General features: G+C 43.6%; 1 protein-coding gene across 3 annotated transcripts; it reads left to right on the top strand.

Annotated features, from left to right (window-relative positions):
- Nucleotides 1–7,506: 7,506 nt before the first annotated feature.
- On the top strand, nt 7,507–11,542 carry rps29 (ribosomal protein S29). 3 transcript variants are annotated; one of them, XR_013888550.1, is made up of 5 exons: nt 7,507–7,633; nt 7,751–7,850; nt 8,693–8,812; nt 9,272–9,332; nt 11,396–11,542. XR_013888550.1 is itself a non-coding variant. In XM_080202476.1 (3 exons), the coding sequence occupies exons 1-3, from the start codon at nt 7,572–7,574 to the stop codon at nt 8,699–8,701; spliced, it is 171 nt and encodes a 56-aa protein (XP_080058602.1). In that variant the 5' UTR covers nt 7,507–7,571; the 3' UTR covers nt 8,702–8,833. The 3 variants fall into 3 exon arrangements, 1 of the variants encoding a protein (XP_080058602.1); XR_013888549.1 differs by lacking the exon at nt 9,272–9,332; XM_080202476.1 differs by lacking the exons at nt 9,272–9,332; nt 11,396–11,542 and having other exon boundaries at nt 8,693–8,833.
- The last annotated feature ends 476 nt before the right edge of the window (nt 11,543–12,018 follow it).

Raw genomic sequence — 12,018 nt, 5'->3', positions numbered from 1 at the left:
GTCATCAATTCGGTGGAAGACGTTCTTTGGTTTGCCCGAAATATATTGTTCCAGTACAAATTGAATTTGTATCTTTATATGCCCTGTTTGTGATTAGAACTCCCACTCACTTGACAAAGGGGCAGCAGGCACTTCGAAAGCTATTGGCTTTTGCTACCAGATAAACCTGTTGGACTTTAACCTGGTGTTGTGTGACTTCTTACTGTGTTTACCCCAGTCCAACACCAGCATCTCCACATCACGATTCTCATCCCCATTCTCCTGCCTTCTCCCTGTAACCCTTGATCCCTTTATTGATCAAGAACCTACCTATCTCTGTTTTAAAGATACTTAATGATCTGGCTTCCACAGTCCTCTGTGGCAATGAGTTCCACAGATTCATAAGAACATAAGAACATAAGAAATAGGAGAGGAGTAGGCCATCTAGCCCTTCGAGCCTGCCCCGCCATTCAATAAGATCATGGCTGATCTGTCGCTGCTCAGTTCCACTTTCCCGCTTTCTCCCCATAACCCTTAATCCCCTCTCTTATCAAAAACCCATCAACCCGCGTCTTAAAAATATTTAGCGAGGCAGCCTCCACCACTTCAACAGGCAGAGAATTCCAGAGATTCACCACCCTTTGAGTGAAGAAGTTCCTCCTCAACTCCGTTCTAAACCGCCCCCCTTTTATCTTGAGGCTGTGCCCCCTAGTCCTACTGTCTTTTTTGAGCGGGAAGAGGCTCTCCACCTCTATCCTATCCATCCCATTCATTATCTTATATGTCTCAATGAGATCTCCCCTCGTTCTTCTAAACTCTAACGAGTACAAGCCCAGTTTATTCAGCCTCTCCTCATAGCTCAACCCCCTCAACTCCGGTATCAGCCTAGTAAACCTCCTCTGCACTCCCTCCAAGGCCAAAATATCTTTGCGCAGGTGCGGCGCCCAAAACTGCACACAGTACTCCAGCTGCGGCCTCACCAATGCCCTATACAGCTGCAGCAAGACCTCCCTACTTTTATATTCACCACCGTCCGGCTGAAGAAATTCCTCCTCATCTCAATTTTAAAGGAGCGTCCCTTCACTCTGAGGTTGTGCCTTCGAGTTTTAGTCTCTCCCACTAGTGGAAACATTATAGAATGATAGAGTGCAGAAAGGATGCCGTTCAGCCCATCAAGTTTGCACTGACCACAATCCCACCCAGGCCCTATCCCCATAACCCAATGCATTTACCCTAACTAGTCCCCTGACACTAAGGGCAACTTAGCGTGACCAATCCACCGACTGTGGGAGGAAACTGGAACACCCAGAGGAAACCCACTCAGACATGGGGAGAATGTGCAAACTCCACACAGACAGTGACCCAAGACGGGAATTGAACCCAGGTCCCTGGTGCTGTGAGGCAGCAGTGCTAACCACTGTGTCACCGTATCACCCTCTCCACATCCACTCCACGCCTCTCGGTATTCTGTAAGTTTCAATTAGATTTCCCCTCATCCTTCTAAACTCCATTGAGTATAAACCCAGACTCCTCAACTGCTCCTCATATGACAAACCCTTCATTCCTGGGACCATTCTTGTGAACCGCCTCTGGATTCCCTCCAAGGTCAGCACATCCCCCCTTAGATAATAGGGCCCAAAACAGCTCACAGTATTCCAAATGGGGTCTGACTAGAGCCTTATGTAGCTTCAGAACTACATCCCTGCAGGGGAGTTTTACTGTGGCTGTACATGGTCTTGGTAAGATCACGTTTGAAATACTGTGTGCGGTTTTTGTCTCAAAAAAAATTGCTTTATAAACATTTCAGAGAAGGTTCACTGGACTCATCCTTGGGCCCTAGGTGGAAGGATCAATAACCAGGGGGTGTAGATTTAATATAAGGGGCAGGAGTTTAGAGGGGATGTGAACAAACATATTTTCACCCAAAGAATGTTGGGAATCTGGAACTCACTGCCTGAAAGGGTGGTGGAGGCAGAGATGCTCAAAACATTTAATAAGTATTTTGATGTGCACTTGCGATACCAAAGCATATAAGGCTACAGACCAAGTGGTGGAAAATGGGAATAGAACAGTTGTGTGGTTTGTCTTTGACTGGCGTGGACACAATGGGCTGAAGGGCCTTTTCCTGTGCTGTATACCTCTATGACTCTCTGTCTGTTTGAAAGGGTTGTCTTGTGAAGAAAGGTTGAACATGCTAGGCCAATATCCATTGGAGTTTAGAAGAATGCGAGGTAATCTTTTTGAAACATATAATATGCTGAGGGGACTCGATGGGGTTGACATCTGAAGGGTGTATCCTTTTATGGGAGGAGACTAAAACGAGGGAACATAGTTTAAAATGAAGAGGATTCCCTCTAAGATCAGATGAGGAGAAACTTTTTATCCCAAAGGGTCATTGGTGTGTGGAATTCTCTTTCTCAGAATGTATTGGCTGAATTTGGCTGATATTGTGAACTAGTGCTGCATAAATACATAGTGAATGCTATTAGAATAGTGAGCATTGCCTGAGATTAACTTCTTGGCATGATTGCCCACCAATTCGTAGTCCGTGCAATTCCTCTGTCACTCCCCATAAACATAAAGAACATGTTACCACTGAGATAGTAATTCTCAACTACTAGAATGTAGTAATAACTTTCATGGCCACTGGGAGGCTGTCTTTACACCAGAACGAGGGGATTTTCACAGTAACTTCATTGCAGTGTTGATGTAAGCCTACTTGCAACATAGTGGCACAGTGGTTAGCATTGCTGTCTCGTGGCACCAAGGACCCAGATTCGATTCCTGGCTTGGGTCACTGTCTGTGTGGAGTTTGCACTTTCTCCCCGTGCCTGCGTGGGTTTCCTCCGGATGTTCTGGTTTCCTCCCACAGTCTGAAAAATGTGCTGGTTAGGTGCATTGACCCGAACAGATTCTGGACTATAGCAACTTCACAGTATGGTGAATTTCACAGTAACTTTATTGCAGTGTTAATGTAAGTCTCAGTTGTGACTAATAAATAAACTTTAACTTTTGTGACAATAATAAACAAACTAAAAACTAAAGCAGACTTTATTTAGATGTGAAAGAAGTAATACAACTCTGGGATGTTTTCCAGAGCGTCCAAAGCCATTGTTAATTGCACATGGCTAGGTAGCAGTAATGCTCCAAGAACACCATTTATGGGCAGAATCTTCTAAGGAGAACCCACCTGCACTTCTCCCCTCCTTGTGAAGTCTCCTTGCTCTGCCTCCTCTACTCCATGTCCTATCCCAAGCCTGTGCAAACACTGGTCTTTCCTCCCTTAATGTGTGCATATATCAAAAAATCTCCAGAAGCTCAGTATAGTACTTCCATAAACCTTGTTTGAGTAAAAGTGTCAAAAATATCTTGTGCAAGATGTTCAGTTGTCATTTAAATGGCCACTGAATAGAGACATCTTGCTTCACATCACTTATGACATGAAGTCATTAATTAAGATACTCCCTGTACATATGTTGGTCAAATTTGGGATTCTGGCATTGCATCAGTCCATTCAGCCGATGGATATGATAACAGTAAGATTCACATCTTACTGGTGCAAGCTGAGGGTTCACTCACATACTGTCTTCCTCTTCAGCAACTGTAGAAATGGGGTTACATAACTCAATTTTGTGTTCTAAATTCATTCCTATTTGATATTAAGAGGAGAGCTAAAGAATGGGTTTAAATTTTTAATGTGGATAACTATGAGGCACTGCCAAATGGAATAAAAAAAATGTGCAATAATTGGATGTCCATGAAATAATTTCAGCGTAATGGCTGGTCATTTGCCAAAAACATTCAGATAACTTAAAATTGTTATCAATAATGATCATGTTAAGTGAATTATTTCAAGCAATTTTAACTAACAGCAGAAACATTCAGCCTTGTGTAGATAAAAGGGTAAGGCCACATTTGGAATATTGCATGTGACTTTGGGTACTCTGCCTCTAAAAAGTTCGATTTTTGTTAGGCAGGATAGTCAAGGATTACTGGGGTGGTGGGGAGAGGCATACAAGGAAGTGGAGTTGAGGCCAGAACCAGATCAGACATGATTTACTGAATGATGGAGCATTCTCAATTGGTCTACTCCTCTTATGTTCTTATAATGTGCATAAGAGCATCACATGCTAACATCTTCTTTCTTCCTTCATTAATGGGAAGGCTCTTGATTGCATAAAATTTGAGCCAATGGATAGTCATGGATCATCAAAGTAGTGCAACATTGCAAGACTGTTTTTGTAAAGTTAAATGTTAAAACTGTTGATGGAGGAATTCAATTGCCCTTTTACCTTTATCATTTTCTAAGCTAAGGCATGGTCTTTTGAAATGTACAATTGTCCTTGGTATCCTAAGTAAAAACAGATAATTCTCCGCTACTCATTCTGTTGTTGCTGATATTACATAATCGATTGGAGAAATGACCACTAAATTGCTGTACTACAGAGAATGTAGTGTTCCAGCAATTCTGTGAAACCTACAAAGCATGGTGGCACAACGGTTAGCACTGCTGCCTCACAGTGCCAGGGTCCTAGGTTCAGTTTTGGCCTTGGGCGACCATGTGTTTGCACGTTCACCCTGTGTCTGCTTGGGTTTCCTCCAGGTGCTTCGTTTTTCCCACAGTCCAAAGATGTGCAAGTTAGGTGGGTTGGCTCACCTAAATTGCCCCATTAAGATTAGCAGGGTAAACCTCTAGGTTACGGGGATCGGGCCTGGGTGGGATTGTTGTTGGTGCAAGCTTGATGGGCCAAATGGTCTCCTTCTGCACAGTCGGGATTCTATGAATGATACCTTCCAATCCGAGCCTTATAGGGTAAATTGTCATTATAATGCTTGGTGACATGTTCATGCCTTGCTTTCTGGTCTTAACTCCTTTAAATTTTGGCAGTTGGTGACTAGTGGAGTGCCCCAGGGGTCGGTGCTGGGGCCTCAGCTATTTACCATTTATATTAGATGATCTGGAGGAGGGAACCGAGTGTATGGTGTCAAAATTTGCTGATGACACCAAGATTGGTGGAACGGCAAATTGTGTGGAGGGTGTGGAGAGTCTGCAGAAGGATCTAGATAGGCTGGGCGAATGGGTCAGGAACTGGCAAATGGAATTTAATGTTGGCAAATGTGAGGTTGTCCACTTTGGTAGGAATAATGGTAGGAAGGAATCACTTGCAGGGCGAAAAACTGCAGCATGCGACGGTGGAGAGGGACCTTGGGGTCCTTGTGCATGAGTCACAAAAACCCAGCCTACAGGTGCAGCAGGTGGTCAGGTAGGCAAATGGGATGCTCGCCTTCATAGCGAGGGGGATTGAATATAAAAGTAGGGAGGTCTTGCTGCAGCTGTGTAGGGCACTGGTGAGGCCGCAGCTGGAGTACTGTGTGCAGTTTTGGTCGCCGCACTTACGCAAGGATATTTTGGCCTTGGAGGGAATGCAGCGGAGGTTTACTAGGCTGATACCGGAGTTGAGGAGGTTGAACTATGAGGAGAGGCTGAATAAACTAGGCTTGTACTCGTTAGAGTTTAGAAGAATGAGGGGAGATCTCATTGAGACGTATAAGATGATGAATGGGATAGATAGGTTATAGGTGGAGAGGCTCTTCCCGCTCAGAAAGGACAGTAGGACTAGAGGGCACAGCCTCAAGATAAAGGGGGGGCGGTTTAGAACAGAGTTGAGGAGGAAGTTCTTCACTCAAAGGGTGGTGAATCTCTGGAATTCTCTGCCCGTTGAAGTGCTGGAGGCTGCCTCGCTAAATATTTTTAAGACGTGGGTTGATAGGTTTTTGATAGGCAAGGGGATTAAGGATTATGGGGAGAGGGCAGGAATGTGGAACTGAAACACGACAGATCAGCCATGATCTTATTGAATGGCGGGGCAGGCTCGAAGGGCTAGATGGCCTACTCCTGCTCCTATTTCTTATGTTCTTATGAATAGATATTCATCCACCCTTTTCCTAAGCCCTCTACTGAGTTTTAGTTACAGGTTCACGTTGGCTCCTTTCAGTTTGACTGGACTGCCAGTTAGATTAATTTTGGGCAGTCCCTCACCCTGATAAAGAGGGCACCAGTATTGTGATGGCTTTGCAGTCACACTGAGGTTCCCAATTCACTTTCCAATGAGTAAGGGGACACTGTGGACAGGGGCTGCTGTTACATCGTCTCAAGTCTACATGATACGCACAAAGGACAAAGAACAATACAACAAAGGAACAGGCCCTTTGGCCCTCCAAGCCTGCACCGATCATGTGTTCCTAACTAGACCATCCGTTTGTAACCCTCTATTTCCAGTCTGTTCATGTGACTATCTAGATAAGTCTTAAATGATCCTAGCGTGTCTGCCTCAACCACCTTGCTTCACAGTGCATTCCAGGCCCCCACCACCCTCTGTGTAAAATATGTCCCCCGCAAATCTATATTGGACCTTGTCCCCCTTACCTTGAACTTGTGACCCCTTGTGTTTGTCATTTCTGACCTGGGAAAAAGCTTCCAACTGTCCACCTTATCAATGCCCTTCATAATTTTATAAACTTCTATTAGGTTGCTCTTCAACCTCCTTATTTCCAAGGAGAACAATCCTAGTTTACTCAATCGCACCTCATAGTAAAGACCCTCCATACCAAGCAACATCCTAGTTAACCCTTTCTGCACTCTCTCCAAAGCCTCCACGTACTTCTGGTAGTGTGGCAACCAGAATTAGATACAGTATTCCGAATGTGGCCTAACTAACGTTCTATATAACTGCAACATCATACACCAACTTTTATACTCTATGCCCCATCCTATGAATGCAAGCATGCCATAGGCCTTCTTCACACCTTTTCCACCTGTGCTGCCACCTTTAAGGATCTGTGGATTTGCACACCTAGATCTCTCTGTGTGCTTATACTCCTGATGGTTCTGCTAATTTATTGTAAAGCTCCCCCCCCCCCGCATTAGATCTACCAAAATGCTTCACTTCTCATTTATCTGGATTAAACGCCATCTGCCATTTCTCCACCCAATTTTCCAGTCTATCTACAGCCTGCTGTATTCTCAGACAACGTTCATCCCTATCTGCAACTCCAGCAACCTTTGCGTTGTCCGCAAACTTACTAATCAGACCAGCTACATCTTCCAGATCATTTATATATATCACAAACAACAGAGGCTCCAGTACAGATTAGCACAAGTTGCGCTACACTTTCTCTAAACACAGCTTGACGTGATATGCAAATGACACGCGGCGGTGCCTGCTACGCGAACGAAAGTATTTGCGTAAGCACGGTGCTACGTGATATGCAAATAAGCACAAGTAGTCATGTATTAGACGTAAGCACGCCGTTGCTTGATATTCAAATATTCGCGTGCCGCTCTGCGTATTGCGCAATCAAGCTTTACGAGATATGCAAATAACCACGCGTCATTGTCCACTTGACGGAGGAGCGGCGTTGCGTGATATTCAAATGAGCGATGCATAATCACGGTTTTGCGTGATATTCAAATAAAAGCATATGGATAATCATTGTTTGCGTGATATTCAAATTGAGCGTGCCGGGGCAGACGGGAAGGGATTGAAGAGCGCCTGCGCATTCCTGCCTCTCTCTCTCTGTGTCTGGTCGCCATGGGTCATCAGCAGCTTTACTGGTCTCACCCCAGGAAATTCGGTCAGGGCTCCCGCTCATGGTGTGTACTCGGACCCGGGAGTCTGTGAATGGGCTACAGGCTAGGTCGAGTCCCAAGCTGGGACCTTTTATCGTTTTTCTCCCCAACTCATCTCTCTCTCTCTTTCTCCCCCCGCAGCCGGGTATGTGCGAACCGACACGGCCTGATCCGGAAATACGGCCTCAACATGTGCCGCCAGTGCTTCAGACAATACGCTAAAGACATCGGCTTCGTTAAGGTAAAGCCCGGGGACCGGGGCCTAGCGTAGCGGGTAGCGCTGCGAAGCGCACATGTTGAGCGGGCGAGACCTGGGCGGCGGCGGCGGCTGGGAGCCGGTGTCCGGGAGGAGCCGCCACCCAGGCATTTTCCCCTCGGGGGCGGATAACAGCCGGCATCGATCAGTCACCACAATCTGTACAGAGCTAGAACCAGAGAGCTGATCACTGAAACTATCACATCTCTTTAAAAAGTTTATAATCGGCTTTGTAGAAAAATACCCACTGGGTGCATTCCAATCCCAGAGCCGCCTCATGGTGTGAGCTCGGCGCATTTAATCAATTCATTGTAACTTGTTTTAATTAACATCGTTACTATGGATACGTAGTCAATATTTTAATGCTCCTGGGGTTAAAACTCAGTATGCGTTCTGCTAGCTTTAGGACGCTTAATATTTAAAGTGATCAAATTGGATTTGACTTAAACACTTTACAAAACATTTGTATTTTTGAGGCTGACAGTGTACTTGCAGATGAAGTGAAAAACTGCATACTGTAACATAAATCATTAAAGATCATTCTTTATGCAGCAGACTGCATGTTGTAAAACTTCGATCCTCCTGTAACTTGTAATTGAATTCTTGTGGGTTTTGAGCCTGTGAATAAAAATTGGGGTGGTGTTGATCTTTTTCTCTGAAGTAGAGCGTGAATATTTGGTATTAAATGTTTGCCTTCTAGGTATGTGTGTGTGATAAATGTTGCAATGTGCTTTTGGCCAGTTCTGAATTGTTAGCTTAAGTCTTTGTAAATCAGCCTGTGTTGTAAATGTTAGCAAAGCTTTACTGATGATGCATTTTTTTTGCAGCTGGACTAAATTGCAAAAGGAGGAGTGCATTCTAATGCAATACGAAATAGAAAGCAGCATTTATTGGATAACTTTTACGGTCTTCGCCTGAAAGAAGCAAACTTGTGATGCTCCAGTTTTGTAAATAAAATTTACAACTCATTTGAGCTTGGTTCTGTTTTTCTGCTAATATGCAAAATACACTGTCACATTTTCTCAATTTTCCTCTGGGGTTCTCAACATCTGAAAATGAAGATGGTAGCACCTTCATAGGATGTAGAGCAATGAGGTTCTGGACCAAAGTGTGAAATGATATGTTTTAGTGGGGAGAATAGAGGCAACCTGAATTATATAGCCCCATTTTAATGGGAATAGGAGCAAAAACATGGTGTTTGGTTTAAATATGGGAAGTACAAAATTATGCTGACTTTGTAAACACTATTTACATCTCACTTGATTACCTTTTTTAGGTGAAAAAAATTTAAATGCTGAGATAAGGGGCATAGAAGAGATCTAGAAGCATAGAAAAGCTGATGCAGCAGAAGGCCTTCAGCCTGTCGTGTTTTTTTTTAAACTGTTCATTTTAATCCCACTTTCCAGCACCTGATCTGTAGCCTTGCGGGTTACAGCACTTCAGATGTGGATCCTGGTGCCTTTTTAAGTGAGTTGTGTTTTGGCTTCAGTCTCCAACTTGGGTGTGAATTCCAGATGCTGACCATCCTTGGTGAAAATCTTTTCCTTGTTTTCTCTAATCCTACCAGTCACCTTAAATTTCTCTTTCAGTAAGTATACCTCAGTTAGGTAGTTCCTTGGGCCCCCTGTTATAAGGAAAACAACTCTCTTACCTATCCAATCTCGTAGCTGCAATTTTTAAAGTCCAGACAATATCCTTATAAATCTCTGCATTCGTAGAAGCCTTCAGTGCAGAGGGAGGTCATTTGATCCATCAAATCTGCAGTGACCACAGTCCCACCCAAGCCCTATCCCTACAATCCCATGCATTTAACTTAGCTAGTTTCCCTGACACTTGAGGGGCATTTTAGCATAGCAAATCCACCTAGCCTGCACATCTTTGGACTATAGGAGGAAACCGAAATACCTGGAGAAAACCCACAGACGTGGGAGAATGTGCAAACTGGGAATTGAACCTGGTTCCTTACCCAGTATAATTGTTTAATAGCAGAATTATGCAAAATGTCAGCTGTTGCTAAATCAGTGTTCTATACAGGTTCATTACGTTCCTACTTTTATATTCAATACCTTGCACAACAAAAGGAATTCCTTGAGCTCTATTGTCCACCTTCAAGTTCTGGTGGATATACATTCCAAAGACTCACTTCCTCAATCTCTTCCAGCACATTGTTGGGAGTATTCCCTTGTATTGTTTGCTGTCCCCAAATGCATTATCTAGCACTTTATAGGTAGAATTATGTTTGTCACTCAACTAAACCATTTATATCCTGGTGGAGTTGATAACTATTTGCTATCAGCTACAGGGCCAATTTTTGTGTTGTGTAAGTTCCCCTAATGTGCCTTTCCAATCACCAATATGTACAACAAATGGCAAGGACCCCTGCTTGATTGGCACAACATCCACTCCCTCCAGCACTGATGCTAAGCAGCAGTGTGTACTGTCTACAAAATGCACAGCAGCAATTCACCAAAGATCCTTAGACAGCACCTCCCAAAACCACAACCATTTCCATCTGGAAGGATAAGAGCAGGAGATACATGAGAACACCATTGCCTGCAAGTTCCCCTCTGAGCTGCTCACCCTCCTGACTATATTGTGGTTCCTTTGGAGTTGTTGGGTCAAAATCCTGGAGTTCCCTTCCCAACAGCACTGTTTGTCAACATGCAGCACGTGAAGTGCAGCAATTCACCTCATGGGCAATAAGTGTTGGCCACCCATCGATGCACGTGTCTCGCAAAAGAATAAAAAAAAGACTAAGGCCTGTGGAACTACATAGGGTACTTTTCCACTTGCATAAACATCCTTTGATACCCATCACAGACAATTTTTGGAATCAAACTATTAGTTGTGCCTGTATCCCATGAGATCTCACCTCTCAGCCCAGTCTGCCATTTAGGACCTTGTTAAATGTCTTTCTGAAATCAATGTTGAAAATATCTACTACGCTACCCTCATCAATCCTTGTCACTTAAAAAAATTCAGTCGATAAGACATGCTCTTCCCCAAACAAACTATGCTAACTAACCTGATCAATCAGTGCCTTTCTAACTGCAGGTTATCCTCTCTCCATTGTTAGCTATAATTTGCCCACCACTGAATTCAGACTGACCTGCCCATAATTTTCTGGCCTATCCCTCACACCCTTTCAAAATAATGGTGTGGCATTTGCCAACCTCCGATCTCCTGGGGCCTCACCAGCATCACAATGAGTGTAGGAAAATGATCCTCAGAGCTTCTGCTATTTCATCCCTGCCTTCCTTTAACAGCTTTGAATGCAACCCATCTGGCCCTGGTGAATTATCCACCTTCAAGGATGCTTGTCCCTCTAGCATTTCCTCTCATTATGTTTATTATAGCTACTATTTCACACTCCTCTTTAACTGGAATGTCTCCATCATCCGTCTCCTTGGTAAAGACAAGGTGCTCATTGAGAGCCTTACCTGTATTTGTTAGCTTAAAGTCTTTGTAAATCAGCCTGAGCTGTAAATGTTAGCAAAGCTTTATTGATGACACTTTACTTTCTTTTACAGCTGGACTAATTACAAAAGGAGCAGGAGTGCATTTGAATGCCGTACGAAGTGGAAAGCAGCATTTATTGAACAATTTTTACTGTCTTCACTTGAAAGAAGCAAACTTTTGTGATGCTTCAGTTTTGTAAATAAAATTTACAAATCATTTGTGCACAGTTCTGTTTTTCTGCTAATACTACATTAAGTAACGTTACACTTAATGCAACATTTTCTCTTAACTTTCCTCTGTGGGGTTCTCTCAAAACATCTGTGGAAAATGAGGGCAGTAGCAGACTTCAGATAAGTTACCATGTACATGTCTGGTAGGCCCTGCTTTTTCTCTTGAATGCAGTGCAAGAATTTTGTACCTTTTATGCCCTTCACAATGTTCATATCCCAATCGACATTAGGGTAAATAACTATAACCCTATTATAACCAATAACTATTACCCTATTTTATTTGCACTCGGAAACTTGTCTGTGTGTTTGCTCTTCTAAGTCCCTTCTACTATTTGAGGGTTCATAGCAGTGTGGTTGTCCCATTTTTATTTCTGAGTCCAACCCGTATGGCTTAATCTGCTGCTTCATTTAGTATACCATCCCTCCTCAGAGCTATAGTTCTTTAACCAATAATGTGACATCCT

This window comes from Carcharhinus amblyrhynchos, chromosome 14, assembly GCF_965287045.1.
Source record: "Carcharhinus amblyrhynchos chromosome 14, sCarAmb.v2.hapA, whole genome shotgun sequence".
Taxonomy (NCBI): domain Eukaryota; kingdom Metazoa; phylum Chordata; class Chondrichthyes; order Carcharhiniformes; family Carcharhinidae; genus Carcharhinus; species Carcharhinus amblyrhynchos.
This window is presented reverse-complemented; position numbering and strand designations above follow the sequence as displayed.